Source organism: Antechinus flavipes, chromosome 3 (assembly GCF_016432865.1).
Source record: "Antechinus flavipes isolate AdamAnt ecotype Samford, QLD, Australia chromosome 3, AdamAnt_v2, whole genome shotgun sequence".
In the NCBI taxonomy this organism is placed as follows: domain Eukaryota; kingdom Metazoa; phylum Chordata; class Mammalia; order Dasyuromorphia; family Dasyuridae; genus Antechinus; species Antechinus flavipes.
This window is the reverse complement of record NC_067400.1, coordinates 576,660,527-576,676,485: the sequence shown is the minus strand read 5'-3', so window position 1 is coordinate 576,676,485 and position 15,959 is coordinate 576,660,527. Positions and strand designations below refer to the sequence as shown.

The following is a 15,959-nucleotide window of genomic DNA, read 5'->3' as shown; positions in this document are numbered from 1 at the left end:
TCAATCTATTTTTGCAACATTGCTAAAATGGAAATTTGCGTGACTGTACACCTATAATCTATAGCAAATTGCCTGCTTTTTCAAAGAAAGAGGAGATGAGGGAGAGAATTTAGAACTCAAAATTTTTCAAAACGAATGTTAAAAATTGTTTTTACATGTAATTGAGAAAAAAAATCTATTGCCTTTCCTCTGATGATTATTTCCAATTTATCTCACAAATTTCTTCTGTATATAATTGGTTATATGTATAAGCATTAGGCTCTGAGCTCCTTGAGAGGTAAATACTGTCTTTTGCTTTCCTTTGTAACCCCAGTGCTTAGCACAATGCCTGGAACATGGTTTAATACAAGTCTGTTGACTTGAACTTGAGGCTTGAACTTAAAAAGGGGTTTATGTGAATCTGATTTCTATTGAAGGATGCATTATCCTCCCAATGACCAAAGCAGACTCTAAATCTTTCGCTCTCCTATATTCCTTAGGTTCCACATTCACTTTGTCCTTGGGGTTCCTTCCTTTTTCCCCGCTTCCATGACCCACTCTGGTTCAGACTCATCTCACCTCTGACCTGAATTATTTAGGTAGCCTCCTAATGGCCTCCCTGCCTCCAGTTTGTTCCTCTCCAGTCCATTTCCCATTGGCTTCCTGAGTCAGATTCCTAGCACAGAGCTCCAACCATGTCTCTCTTCTACTCGGATATATGCTCTTCTTCCCTGCCACCCAGAAAACAAAGTCTTAGCTTCTAATCCTGACATTCAAAATTCTCCATAGTCTGCCTCTAGCCTATCTTAACATCCTTCCTTGTCTTTTACCACTGCCAACAGAACCTCTGGGTCTGGGTCAAACTCGATGACTCACTACTCCCTGAATATACCCTAAGCTTTTCTGTTGCCATGTCTATGCTCACATTGTCTTTCACCCCCCGATCCTTCAGAGGCCCATTCAAGCATGACTTCCTCTGTGAAATCTTCCCTGAGTCCAGAGACATCAGCTTTTAAATTTCTGTTGTTCCCTTGCTATGTATAAGTGAGCCAATCACTTAACTTCTTAATATTATTTTTTCCTCTTGAGAATGAAACCCTTATCTATAGTCCCTCTCACAGGGTCATTGTGTGGCTCAAATGAGGTAATATATATAAAGCATTTTGTAAAGCTTGAAGATCCGTGAAAACCCCAACTAGAATATTGTTATTATTATTAACTACCATTAGCAGCAGTAACATCTCCATTCGGGGATGCTGTCTTCCTCCTCGTTTCTTCTATTACTTTGCTTATGACTCTTTTCTGACATTTATTCCATCTCGTCTTGCCTTATATTATGATTGTCTCCATAGTAGCCTCAAAATGTGTTCTGGGTCTGTGCCAGCTGAGGGTCTCCAAGCCCAATATGGTGCCTTAGGATCATAGGGTTTCGAGTTGGAGCCTTAACAATCATAGCTTGGACTCAGTAAATATCTGCTAAATGATGGAAGGTGACTTTGGCTACTCTATGAAGGATGGTTTGGAAAAAAGAGAGCCTGGAGGTAGGGAGGTCTGTTAGGAGGCTGTTGGAGTAATTTAAGCAAGAGAGGATCAGAGCTCACTTAGCTATGGTGGGAAGGAAAAGGAGGAGATGGAACAAAAAATCAGTCCATACAACCAGGCACCTGAATGGATGTAAAAAAGGAGGAACCATTAGAAATTCAACAAATAATTGTAGTTGTTCGCCATCCAAAACTTCTATGTCCCACCTCTTTGCTTTTGCACAGACCTTCCCCATGCCTAGAATGCCCTTCCTCCTCATCTGGGCCTCCAAGCATCTCCAAATTTCTTCAAAGTTCAGTTCAGGTACTGCCTCTTACACAAGATCCTTTTTATCTCTCCGAGAAAGCACAGAAAATGAGCGAGACAGAGAGACAGGGAGACAGACAGACAGACAGAGAGACAGAGACAGACAGACAGACAGACAGAGACAGAGGCAGAGAGAGAGCACTCACTTCTTAAAATTATTTCATCTAATTTTTGGACATGCCTGATGTAGAAATTTGTTCTGATTGTTTATTTGTTACAAAGGTTTTCCCCCCTCCTTTCTCAAGTATTATTTTGGCAAAGCAATTGAAGTTAAGTGACTCGCCCAGGGTCACACAGCTAGGAAGGGTTAAGTGTCTGAGGCTGGCTTGGAACTTAGATCCTCCTCACTCCAGGGTCAGTATCCTATCCACTTTGCCACCTAGCCACCCCTCGATATCTCAGTTTTTAAGTTGGGTTGGGAGGGAGAGAAAAAAGCTCATTAATGAAAAAGAAAAGAAAATTTTAAGAAGAAAATAATCCTTTGTATGATTTTTGTATTTTTTTTGTATGATTTGTATGATTTTGTAATTATTTATCTGGTACATGCTCATGGGCTCATGGATTTGGAACCGGATAGTACACACACACACACACACACACACACACACACATACATACATATGCATTGCCCCTCCCCCCCAAGAAATGTAAGCTTCTTGAGGGTAGGCTCTATTTCAATTTTTATAGTCTCATCTCCAGTCTAGTACACATTAAGCACTTAATAAATGCTTGCTGAACTGAAATGCCAAGTCCTGTGCCCATAAATGGGGGATAGAAAGATAAAAAAAGAACCCACAATTCCCACTTTAATGAAAAAAACAAGCAGAGGTTGTAGAAAGAGCACAAATATTGGATTCAAAATACTTGGATCCTACTCATAATAACTGTATGACCTAATTTCCTTTAGACTCAGTTTTGTCACCTTTAAAATGGATCACTTTGTGTCACTCTTTAGTGAATAAACAGATAATTATGATTTAATGGAGGATGTGATGAGGTCACAGAGAGAGTTCTAGGTAAAATGCTATAAGAACTCTCAGAAAGGGGAGATGTCAGGGAATAATCCCTAATTCCTCTAGGAAATTAGGGTAAGAAAAGCAAGTAGGCTTCCTGGAGGAAGTGCTTCTCAGCTGGACCTTGAAGGAAAAGGATTTTAAGCAGCAGAGATAGACAAGGGAAATAATAATAACAGCAGCTAATATTTACATAGTACTTGCTATGCTGAGGAAACTGAGGCAGAGGTTAAATGACTTGCTCAGGGTCACATAGTAAGTGTCTGAGTCCAAATTTGAACTCAGGTCTTTTGATTCCAGGCCCAGAACTCTAGACACTGAGTCAGTTAGTTGTCCTTAGATGTGCTCTTGGAACCAGGTCCAAGCAGGCATGAAGGATGGCCCTGGGGGGGATGCAAGGCAGCAGCGGGCAGGGTAAAATCAGGTTACAGCTAGCACTTCAGTCTGGCCGGAACACAGAGGACACATGAGGGAATCATGGGTAATAAGGTCAGGAAGGAGGCAATTGAGAATTCTGCCAATCTGCTCAACCGGCAAGATGACCATCCATTTTGAGAGCTGGGGAATCAGGAGGATGAAAAAAGAGTTAGGGACAAGGGAAGATGCTTGGTTTGGAGGCAGCAGCAGGTCACGGTGGAAGTGTCCCTTAGACAGCCGGGCTTGGGTAATGGGGAGCCCTCTCGAGTGTGTACTTGGGCTACCTCCTAAATGCAAGAGACTTCAAAAGAGAAAAGAAACCGCCCTAACTCAGCTGCAAGTAATCCTCTAGAGACCAATGAGACAGACATGGGAGCCCCCGTCCCCCCCAAAAAAGCTATTGTGTAAACACCAAACTCCTACCTGCTTTGCAAGGGACAATTTCAAATAGAAATGCCTAGATTGGAAAAATGTGTGTGCATACAGATGCATAGTTCCAGTTTTTTACCTTCATATCCTCCTTTCCTAGCACAGTTAATCAATCAACAAGCTCTCACTTGTTTTACTTAATCAACTTAATCTCACTTAATCAACAAGCATTTACTAAATGGCCACTATTTGCCAGACACTATACCACCGCAATGGGAATACAAAAAGAAGCAATAGATAAGTCCTGCCCTCAAGAAGCTTACAATCCAAGGTGCTTGGCACAGAGCAGCTTCTTTTTAAATTTTTATTTATTTGTTTGTTTGTTTATTTGCTCATTTATTTATTTATTTCATAGCACTTCTTAATCAATAAGCATTTACTAAGTTCCCACTATGTGCCAGGCCCTATACCAAGCAATGGGAATACAAAAAGGAGCAAAGATAAACCCTGCCTTTAAGAAGGTTACAACATTTTTTAATTGTAGTAATTTTATTTATTTTTAATATACATTGCTTTATGGATCATGTTGGGAGAGAAAAATCAGAGCAAAAAGGAAGCTTACAATTCAATGTACTTGGCACATAGCTTCTTAATCAACAAAGTGCCTACTATGTGCCACGCGCTCTATTAGTTGTTAAAGATACCAATTCAAGGAATGAAACAACTCCTATTCTCAAAGAACGTAATTCCAGGGCTTACTGAAGAGAAACAAGGACAGGTGGGAATGGCCACCTTAGGGAAGGGCGATGGAACCCTGAGAGATTCGGAGGAATCCCACTGAGGATATCACAAAGGTTAGGGAAGAGAGTTTCCAGAAGAATGGCAGGTAGGGAGGAAGGCAAATAAGCTGCAAAAGCAGCGTGAGGGCAACAAAGCCAGTGCCCATTTCCCTGATATAGAAGGGGGTATGCTTTCTCCTCAGGAAGGAGTGCTGCCCCCATCTCATACTTCCCAGACATTGCAAAAGCCAGGATGCTTCAAAGTCCTCCAGCACCCTTCTTTGAGGGGTCCTGACCTTCATCCTGCCCTATCCCAGGCCCCATTCCCATAGAACGATTTCCTGAAATATTTCCCTGGGCCGGGGTAGGAGATGGGCCAGCTCCTTTTTGGGTGTAATTCTCCCATGATTAGATAGTTTGATGTACCACCCACACCCCTCTTACTCCCTTCTACTCCCACCAATAAAAGAATTCCAGGTTAGAAATCTAGACAGGAGAGAGATGCCCACTCACATGCTGGGTGCTGGGAGGGGGGGGGTTGAGGAGCAGGAGACACAGTCCCTGATGCTCACATTTCTGAAGCATTTTGAGGTTTACAAAATCCTTTACATACATTTCACAATCCCTAGAAACAACTCTCGGGAAATTCACACAAAAATTATTGTTCTCATCTCTCAGATGAAGAAACTGAGGTTTGGAGACCATTGGGATTGTCCAAAGTCAAATGACCACTAAATGACAGAGCTGGGAAGTCATACCCAGGTCTCCTGCCTCCAGGTCTGGGCTTATTTCTGCTCCCCGGCATGAGATCATAGGATCATCTCTCTAGGACTGGTAAGAACCTTAGAGATCATCCAGTCCCTATTTTACTGGAGAAAAATAAGGCCCAATTATTAGGTGACTGGTCAAAGATCACAAGATAGTAAGTGACAGAGGTAGGATTCAAAGACATATCTTGTGCTCTGCTCACTATGTTAGGCTGCTTCCTGAAGCTATCATGTTCTTTTTTTTGGGGGGGGGAGATTTTTTTTTTTGTTCCTTATTATTGGAAAAATTGTTAACATTTTCTCTCTTACTTATAGTCTAGACAATCTACAAAACACTAAATCAAGCTCTTGATTTGCAGAATTTACCATTTCCAAGGTATAGATTATTACACTGAAAATTTAACAATCAGCTCCACTGGCTCTAGCATACCCCCTACTTACCATACTGTCGTGAAGTCCAGGACACAAAGAGAGGGAGAGACTCTCTGCTCTGGGATAAAAGTACAAAGTTTTCTGTTTGGCATTTCAGGGCCTTCATTATCTGGTTCCCGCCGACCCTTCCAGACATATTTCATATGATCTTCCTTCCCATTACTCTGTTTCAGCCAAACTGGTTTGCCAATTACATGTAAATATAGTTTTCAACATTCATCTTTTTTTTAATTATAGCTTTTTATTGACAAAACATATGTATGGGTGATTTTTCAGCATTGACCCTTGCAAACACTTCTGTTCCAACTTTTCCCCTCCTTCCCTCCACCCCCTCCCCTACATGGCAGGTAGTCCCATACATGTTAAAGACAACATTCATCTTTGTAATATTTTAAGTTCCAAATTTCTTTTTCTCCCTCTCTCCCCCACCTCTCCCTTCCCTAAGACAGCAAACAATCTGATATAGATTATGTATGTGCACTCCTTTTAAATATATTTCCATATATTGTGTTCCTTTTTATAAAATGAATGCCCTTCACAGGGATATTGTGAGAAAAGAGATGCGAATTAAAACTAGTCTGTCATGAAATATCAGATAGGAACTGGAGGGCTTAGAGGAGGGAGCCTTGTGAACTTGAGGTGGTTAGAGTAAGCTTGGAGTATCTTGAAGATGGGAAAAATTCAAATGATACAAGAGGAGGGAAGTACTTCAAGGGTTTTAGGGTAGAGTTCTTGATTAGGTGCTGAACTGGGAGGTAACAGTGAAGGAAGATAACCTTACAAAATTTGTCCTTGAGTTCAATTTTGAGTTTAAATTTAATTGAGTTCAATTTAATTTGACAAAGGTTTCATAAGCACTTGTTACATGTCAGGCACAGTGCATAAAAAGACAAAAATCAAATGATACCTACCCTTGAGGAGCTTCTATTTGAAACAGTGGCAAAAGGCATGTGATGAATAAATGCATGGTGATTTCTTTATTTTTTTATTAAAGCTTTTTATTTTCAAAATATATACATGGATTCTCCAACTGATAAATGATCGAAGGAGATGAACAGAAACTTTTCAGATGAAGAAATTTAAACCATTTCTAGTCATATGAAAAGGTGCCCAATCACTATTGACCAGAGAAATGCAAATTAAAACAACTCTGAGACACCACTACACATCTGTCAGATAGTCTAAGATAACAGAAAAAGATAATGACGAATGTTGGAGGGGATGCAGAAAAACTGGAACACTGATGCATTGTTGGTGGAATTGTGAACAATGCCATCTAGGGGAAAGGGATGGGAGAAGGGGGGAAGGACTGGAGCATGGGGTTTTGCAAGGGCTAATGTGGCAGAATTATCTCTGCATATGTTTTGAAAAATAATAAGCTTTAAAACATTTTAAAAACATATGCATGGATAATTTTATTAACCCTTGCAAAACCTTGTGTTCCAGTTCTCCCCCACCTTTTCCCACTTCTTCCCCTAAATGGCAAGTAGTCCAATATATGTTAAACATGGTAGAAATATATGTCAAATCCAATATAGACATATATTTTTATATAATTATCTTGCAATAGAGGAAAAATCAAATCAAGAAAAAAATGAGAAAGAAAAATAAAATGTAAACAAAAACAACAGAAAGAGTGAGAATGCTATGTTGTGATCTATACTCAGTTTCCACAGTCCTCTCTCTGGGTGTCCATGGCTCTCTTCACTGAACAGTTGGAACTCGTCTGAATCACCTCATTGTTGAAGAGAGCCACGTCCATCAGAATTGATCATCATATAGTCTTATGCCATGTATAATGATCTCCTGGTTTTGCTCACTTCACTCAGCATCATTTCATATAAGTCTCTCCAGGCCTTTCTGAAATCATCCTGCTGGTCATTTTTTACTGAACAATAATATTCTTAATATTAATATACCACAATTTATTTAGCCATTCTCCAATTGAAGGGCATCCCCTCAGTCTCTTGCCATTACCAAAAAGGCAAATGCATGGTTATTTGAAGACAAAGAGAACTCCGGTAGCAGGCATAGTGTAAGTGTAGATGGATGTGGGAGCTGTGCTTTGAAGGAAGCCCGGGATGCTAAGGAGGACATGCATTCCAGACAAAGAATGCTCCAAGACATGGGGATGAGAGACGGAGTGCAATGTGTGGGCGAAAAAGAGCAAACCAGTTAGGCTGGAACAGAGTAACGGGAAGGAAAAATCATGTGAAATGTGTCTGGAAGGGTCAGCGGGAGTCAGCTGACGAAGGCCTTGAAATGCCAAACAGAGGACTTTGTAGTTTTATCTCAGAGCAGAGATTCTCCCCCTTTCTTTGTGTCATGGACTCTGTGAAGTACGGTAAGCAGGGGGTGTACTAGACTCAGTGGGCCCATTGTTAAATTTACAGTGTAATAATCTATACCTTGGAAATGGTAAATGCTACAAACCAAAAGCTTGATTTATTGTTTTATTGCTTTTCGAGACTAGATTTAACAAACAGATTAAAATTGTGTCTGACAAGTTTTTCTTCAAAGATCTGATTGTTAAACATTTACCAGTGCACTCTTAAGCTTATAGGATTCTTCTTCAAATAAGGTTTTTTAATAATTGGAAGAAACGCTAAATTTCAATTAGAGCATAGTGAAAATCTGTCATTGTTTTCCTCTCCCCCTGAAATCCAACCAGGGACTGCTGGTTAAGAATCGATTCTGGAGGCTAATTAATGGAAGAAGCCTGTGCTAGAGAAACTCAATGAGATCTGTGTTTTAAGGATGACACATTGGCACCTGGGGAGCAGGGGGAAGTATTGCAGTGGGGAGAGACTAGAAGACAGAGGCCATTGCAAAGGTCTGCACGGAACGCCAGGTGCTTTAAGAACACCAGATACAGAATGAAGACATTGCACACAGTAAAGCAAGATTATGTGATGATCCACTGTGATGGACTTGGCTCTTCCCAGCAATGCAGTGGCATGGAAAATGCCATCTGCATCCACAAAGAGAACTATGGAGACTAAATATGGATCAAAGCATAGTATTGTCACCTTTTTTGTTTATTCACTTTTTGTTTTTTCCCCTTTTGGTCTGATTTTTCTTGCAAGCTTGACAAATCTAGAAATATATTTAAAAGGATTGCAATATTTAACCTATTTCAGATAACTTGCAGTCTTGGGGAGGGGGAAGATAAAAAAGAAGAGAGAAAAACTTGGAATTCATAATCTTGTCAAAATGAATGCTAAAAATTTTCTTGACAAGTAACTGGGGGGAAGAGAACAAAATACTTCTCTCTCCTCCCTCCCCTTCCCTCCCTCCCCTTCCCCTCCTCCCCAGGGATTGGAGTTAAGTGACTTGCCCAGGGTCATACAGCTAGAAAGTGTTGTGTCTGAGGGCAGATTTGAACTCAGGTCCTCCTCACTTCAGGGCTAGTATCCTATCTACTGCACCAACTAGCTGTCCCCCAAATACTCCTCTAACAAATAAAAAAAGTCTCAGTGTAAGAGATGCTTTCAAAGTAAATTGAAAATTAAATTGAAAATCTTTGCTCTCAACTTGGCAGGTCAGAGTCTTTTCCCCTGAAAAAACCTTCTCCCCTTACACGAACTGATGCTAAGTAAAGCAAGAGAACATGGTACACAGCAATAACAAGATTATGTGACGATCAATTGTGATGAATTAGGCTCTTTTCAACAATGGGGTGATTCAAGACAATTCCAATAGATTTGTGATGGAAAGAAACATCTGCATTCAGAGAGAGGACTATGGAGACTGAATGTGGATCAAAACATACTGTTTTCACTTTTTTTTTTGTTTTTTCCTGTTTTTTTCCCTTTTGATCTGATTTTTCTCGCACAGCATGATGAATATGGAAATGTTTAGAAGAGTTGCACAGTTAACCTATATCTGATTGCTTTCTGTGGGGAAGGGGGGAGGGTGAGAAAGGAGGGATAAAAATTTGGAACATGAGGTTTTGCAAGGGTGAATGTTGAAAACTATCTTTGCATATGTTTGGAAAAATTGCTATTTAAAAAAAAAAGAAAAGAAAAACAAAACCCCTTCCCTCCCCAGCAGTTTCATTTGGATTTTATTTGTCCTTCAAGGAGAGAAAGAGAAGTATCCAAGCTGACTCAGACTGTAAATCTTAAGATGACCAGAGGTTGTTGGTACCAACAGATTTGGGGAACTTACCTAGTGGGCAGCTGGCAATGAAGAGCAGCATGGTATAATGGACAAAATGCTAGAGTTTGAAATCTGGAGATCCTGAATTCAAGTTCCATCTAAGCCCCACAGGGAAGTGTCTCATTTCCCAGCCTTTTTTCCCCAGCTCTTATAACAAAAGGATGATAACCAGTCACTCTCTGAGGGTTATTGGGGTTCAAAAGATGCTTTGCAAACTTTAAAATACTTAAGTGTCTGTTATGAAGTTATTTTAAATGTATCTTTATTGATATCTGGTTTGCACATGGTCTGGGTTCCTCCCTGGACCTCGGAGTCATCCTTTATATAACAGGATTTTTAAAGTTTTGTTTTTGTTGTTTGGTTTTTTCAAACATGAGACTAGTACTTGGAAAGGAGAGAGCAGGGCCCTGCATCAAGACAATAACTGAGCCGAGGGCCCAGCATGGAGTCTGGAAGGGGCACGTTTTGGGCTCTGCTGCTGTGTTTCTCTCCCCTCATGCCTCTGGCTCCTCAGCCCACCATCTCCCTCCCCTTCCAGGCCCACGGCCAGCCTTAAAGCGGGTGCAGATCACAGCCCTCTTCTCCGAGCTAACAGTTGCCTTTCCCTTCTTTCTGCTTTGAAGGAGCCCAGAGTTAGCAACACCCTGACCCAGCCCATCCTGCCCCCATTTGCCCCTCTCCAGAATGTAGGAAAAGTGGTCACAGCCCAGAGTGAAGAGTTCCTTTATTGGAAGATAGCGGCCCTCGAGCAGGGCCAGCAGGTAGGGGAGAGCCATTCAGCTGCCATCAGAGCTGCAAGGAGCCAGCAGGGCCTTCTTCCAAAGCTTGATTTTCCTCTCCCTCGGGGCTTGGGGCCCAGCCCCCCTTTCCCAGAGGGAAGCAGGGCCGAGGGCCTACTACTGCCTCCGCCCCCCCCTCTCCATCTTGTCCTGGCGCTCAGATCCTGGCATGGAGATCACAGGATGGAAAAAATATTCAATTGGGGGAGGGGTAGAGGAGAGGGCAGCTTCTCTGGGCTCAGTGGACTGCCTCCATCCTGACCCTGAGCCTGCGGGGAGGAGGGGCGGGCGAAGATTCTGGCAAAGGTTCAGCCCCGGAAGGCCCCAGGAGACCCTAGCCCCCATGACAAAGAGTGTGGCCCGGGAGGGCCAGCTGGTGGGTTGTAATGCGGGCTCTGGGTACAGGGCTTCAGAAGCAGACCTTGCCCCAGGCCCCAAGGCCAGGCAGCCCCTGGGCCGGGCTCCATATCACAGCACACAGCACCACACACTGGGATCCCTCCCTCCCCCCTTCCTGAGCCCTGGGGTTGGGATGGGGAGGGCCAGTTGGGGCCAGGAGAGGTGTCTGGCCCCTCCTGTTTCTAACCCTTCCCCAGTTTTTGAAGGGGATGCTGGGAAAGAATGTCCCCTTCCCTCCCCAGGACAAGAGCTCAGAGCAGAGAGGTGAGGCCTTCCCTTCAACACTTAAAACAAAGCAAACTGCAAACGTTGGTCCCTCCCTAATACCCAGGAGAAGGGGCAGGTCCCCTAGGAGGGGCCAGGCAGGCCGTCCTTTGGGCCAGGACCTACTGGTTCTCCTCTCTGGCAGCGTGAAGAAGACAAGGACACAGGTCCAAGGTTAGTCCCCTCCCCACTGAGGTCCCTTCCCCCCAAGCCTCGGGAAGAGAAGGGGGACAGCTGTGGGAACAGGGGAAGGGCTTTTCCCAGTCCCTCTCTCCTTCCCTGACTTGGAAAAAGAGGGACTTCACAGCTGAGAGGGAAAAAGTCACCTCACACCCATCCCTCCCAACTTCAAATGAGCAGCCCAAGGGATCAGGCATTTCTAAGGGCTATACAGGGGAAGGGGAAGGGGCAACCAGCAGGGTGGAGGTAGGGGCAGGGAGGAAGAGGGGCCCAGGGACCCCCCCACACTCTTTCCCCTAGGGACCCAAGTGCCTTACAGTGTCTGATAGGAGCTGTCCTTGGCCCGGACGAGACGGATGAGGAAGAAGGTTACGGCCTGCAGACTCAGCACCAGCACTATGCCCCCGACGAAGCTAGCCCCATCAAAGCCAGGAGTGTGGGAGTCCAGGGGTGGGACAGTGCTGGGGTTGCCTGGACAGGGCAGAGGAGGATAGCCTCATGGCCTGGCCCCATCCCCACCCATGCCCGAGGCCCTGTGCCCAGAAGCAAGGGCATGGCCAGGGCACACAAGGACAGAGAGCTGACCAGGACCTCAGTGGGTCTAGCCTCTCCTTTGATTCCCAGAGAGATTTAACTGGGAATCTAACCCAGTTCTTCTCAGTCTGGGATGAATCAGTGCTTTTTCTCCTTAATACACTTCAATTTTCTCACCTGTTCTCTTGCTTGATTCTTCCAATGCCTTTTCAAGAGAGGCAAGGCAACTGCTACCAGTTTTACAGAATATGAGGAATAGAAAGAGCAAGGGCCGGCTAAAAGAGCTGTCAGAATTCATCTGCTGGGTGGGCAAATCACATCTCAGTTTCCTCTTCTGTATTATAAGGGACATGGAAAGTCCCTTCTCCTTTCTAAGTATTTCTAGCTCCCACTGAGTTTGTAACAGCTCAGCTCAGAATCCGAGCCTCCTGCCCTTCATTGCAACCTTCTCACAATATTCACCATCCCATGTTTATATATGACTTATAAAGCATTTGAATTCAGGGCACACTTTCTCCTGAGCCACATTCCCATCCCCCTCACAGGACAGGCAGGACAATCCCCATTTGACAGCTATGGCAGGGACTCTGAGTCCTGACCAAGGGCAGGGGTCTCGGTCCCTCTCCTATGGATTTCTTCCTTCCTGAAAGTCCTCCCTCCAAGAAGCAGCAATACCTCTGGGAGCAGGGGCGGTATGGCCTCTGTCCCTCCCTTAGGATAAGATTTCATCTCTTGGACTGAGGGTTTGGGGAAGGGCAGGGTTTGACAGGGCAAGATCATCCTGGGACAAAGGACAGGTCAGGTCCCTCTGTGAGGCTGGGGATAGGATGAGTAGGGGGAAAAAAAAAGAGACTAGTGACAAAGAGAAAGAAGAGTGGACTTGGGAAAGCCCTAAAGAGGAGAAGGAAAGGAAAAAAAAAAAGACAAAACAAGAAAACCAGGATCTGAGAGCAGAGCCTGCTGGTAGCAGAGAGAGCTGGCCTGCCTATCAATAATTCACTCCTTGGGGAGATCTCATTACCCATTGTAATTAACCACAAGCTCCCACTAATCGCTCCCCCACCACCACACACACACCTCAGTTACAAGGCTCAGCTTTATGATCTCTCGGATACTCCCCAGTCCCCATATACTCCCTCCAAATTAGGGGGGAAAGGTGGCATTAGAAACTCTCCCTTTCTCAAGGACCCTAGAACGAGGACTCTGATAATTTGCCTTTCTCTGGGGCCTTGGAGTCTGGTGCTCCTCCCACCTCCCACCCTCTGCCCTCGATGGTTCACCCCATACCTGATGTGGATGCCTTTGGTTCCTGGGTAGGTGACTGTGGAGCAGCTGAGGAAATACAATCTATTATAATCCAAGGGAAAAGGCTCTGGGATCTCTCCCACTAACAGCCCAAGCTACTGGGAACATTCCCCTCCACCACCACCTTTGTTCTCCTTCCACTAAGTCAGGCTCTGCCCATCAGCCTTCTTCCCCGGGCACTGGCCCCTCTTAACCCTGCTTGGAGTTACCTGGGCACAGAGCTGTGTGGTTATAGACGGTGCAGCCTTCCTTGGCCCCCTCTTCACTAGCTACACAGTGTCCATGTCCTAGAGGAGTGAAGGAAGGAGGAAGAGGTTGGGATAGGAAATCCTCCAAAGACTCAGCCTAGAAACAAGTCCCCGAGGGCTTTCCCAGCCTCCAAGGCCCCACGGGTCCGGACCAAAGTCTGAGGTAAAGAACATCCCTGGAGATTTTGAGAACCCTGAAGAATTTTAAGTTTATAGAATGACAGGGGTAAGAAGGAACCTTAGAATTCAGAAGTCAGCTGGATGAGATCTTCAAATGTGGAATGTCAGGGTTAGAGAGAATATCCACCTGAGGGCTTCTTCTTTGGGGGCTTGGGGATTGGGTTTTTTAAAAATATTATGATAACTGTATTTCAATAAGCTTACTTTCTTTTTAACTTTATGTATTTTATTTTACACATTTAAAAACCACATTCTGGGGAGGGCTCTGTGACACACAAAAGACTGAGGTCCTCTGATCCAGGCCCCTCATCATTTTAGAGAAGGAGAAGGACTTGTACAATTTCAGACAGAGCCAGGTGGGTCCCCATTTTCCCGGGTTCCCAATTCAGTGCCCCCTGCACTGTATCACGGGTCATTTCAGTTACTTTTGACAGAAGACTCCGAAAAGCACTAAGTGAGAAGCGGAGGAGTGGGCTGGGGGTGGGAGGGGGGAGCTTACAGATTGTCATTCTGACAGCTGCTGGAGCCGCACCACCCTCCCCTTTCCCTAGGCCCTTACCTGGCTCCTCACCCCCACAGTGCTCCCACACACAGCCCGAGAGGTTTCTCGCAGGTTCCCCCTCCACGCAGCGCCTGCAAGATTCCAGCTGTTTGCACTCAGCAACAGCGGCGGGGCCCCAGATGTTAAGGCGGAGCAGGCCCCCTCTGCCCAAGCCTCTGCCTTCTTTACCTGGGGGGTGGAAAGAAGAACTAAGGCCAGCGGTCGGGGAGGGGCTCCCCAGCCCTAGCGGACACCCCCCAGCACACACCTGGGGTCTGTTACCGCTGCCAGGAGGAGGGGGGCCAGCTGTGTGACTCCCCACACCCGACAGCTGGCTCTCCCTGCCTGCAGTCCTTCTGTCAGAGCTGTGGAGCTCAGAGCGAGGGCCACCCCTGGCCGGGGGCAGCCCCGGGCTCGGACCCCAGCCGGAAGGCGGGGACTTTGAGAGCTAGGGGCGAGCTGCACACTTGGTTTGAGGAGCGAGGGAGAGTGGGCGGGGAGGGGGAAGCCATGGGTCTCTGAGGGGCCGGGCTCTCTCCCCCGGCAGGAGGAGGTTCATGCAGCCGAGGGGGGCGAGGCGAGCGCGTCCCTGGCCGGGAAGGAGGGCCCGCCCACACCTGGTCTTCCCCACCTGTCCCCCGCCACTCACCGGCTGCTGCGAGCTGGGCGCAGAGCAGGAGGCAGCAGCAGCCGCTGCAGAGCGCAGCCCGGAGGGCCCGCGGCCCCGGCGCCGCCATGGACTCGGGGGAGGAGGCTGCTCCCGGCGCCAGGTACGGAGGGCTGGCGGAGCGTCCCTGCCGAACACTGGGCCGCTGGGGAATAAGGCGGCCAGCCCCGAGGTACCTGGGCAACCCGGGGCGGGGCCCGGCCGAGAAGGGGCGGAGGAAGGGGACGGGGCGGGGCCAGGTGAGTGTGGGCGGGGCCAGGGACCGAGCGGGCGCGGGAGGGGCGGGGGCGGAGGCGCTGGTTCACCAGGTGAACGGGGCGGAGGGCAGAGGGAGGACGCCCCATCCCCCAGCGGCCGCAGCGCGGGGAAGGACATTGAGGGAGGAGCGGGATCTGCCAGAACAAAGGAAATGGCCAATGGCAGGGATCGGGGGCAGGTGAAGGTGGGGCCAGGGTATAAGGAGGAGCCAGGCGGAGGGGGCGGAGCGGGAAGTTAGCCGGCCGGGAACCCAGGGGAGGCAGAGGGGAAGGGGCTCGTGGCCCCGGCAGGCGGAGGCGCTCTCGGCGTACCTGGGAGGGATCCAAATGTGGGCGTGGTTGGGAGGAGGGGCTTAAGAAGCTGGGGCTGACATTAGAATAGAAGTTTCGGGGTTTGGGGGACGTGGAATCAAAACTGGGAGAAAGGGATCCAAGTCTCGGCTCTTCCGTCCCTTCAGTGAATGATGGATCATTCATTGTGTGCCAGGATCCCTTAAACTTGGAGGGATTTTTTTTCTTTACTTCTTTACAGTGAGCTACCAGCTAGCGTGTATGGAGGGGCAGCCAGGCGGTTCAGAGGCTAGAGGGCCGGGCCTGGAGTGCGGGGACCTGAGTTTAAATCACTCCCAGATACCTCCTAGCTATAAGATTCTGGGCTTAATCCCTGTTTATCTCAGTCTCCTCATCCGTAAAATGGGGATAATAAGAGCACCCCTCTACTAGGGTTGTTGTGAGAATCAAATGAGATCATGTTTGTAAAGTATTTAGTAGAGTTCCTGCAGGGTACATCATCGGTGCTTAATAAATGCTTTTTCCCCTTCTTTTTTCCGAAATTCCCTA

The 15,959-nt window shown here is 46.4% G+C and overlaps 1 protein-coding gene across 3 annotated transcripts; it reads right to left on the bottom strand.

Annotated features, from left to right (window-relative positions):
- Window positions 1-10,471: 10,471 nt before the first annotated feature.
- On the bottom strand, window positions 10,472-15,267 carry CD164L2 (CD164 molecule like 2). 3 transcript variants are annotated; one of them, XM_051988072.1, is made up of 6 exons: window positions 14,845-15,267; window positions 14,214-14,384; window positions 13,436-13,513; window positions 13,209-13,253; window positions 11,705-11,858; window positions 10,472-11,345 (listed from the first exon to the last, which is right to left on the bottom strand). In XM_051988072.1, the coding sequence occupies exons 1-6, from the start codon at window positions 14,930-14,932 to the stop codon at window positions 11,330-11,332; spliced, it is 552 nt and encodes a 183-aa protein (XP_051844032.1). In that variant the 5' UTR covers window positions 14,933-15,267; the 3' UTR covers window positions 10,472-11,329. The 3 variants fall into 3 exon arrangements, with proteins under 3 accessions (XP_051844032.1, XP_051844033.1, XP_051844034.1); XM_051988073.1 differs by having other exon boundaries at window positions 10,472-10,708; window positions 14,845-15,264; XM_051988074.1 differs by lacking the exon at window positions 10,472-11,345 and having other exon boundaries at window positions 11,701-11,858; window positions 14,845-15,265.
- Between the last annotated feature and the right edge of the window lie 692 nt (window positions 15,268-15,959).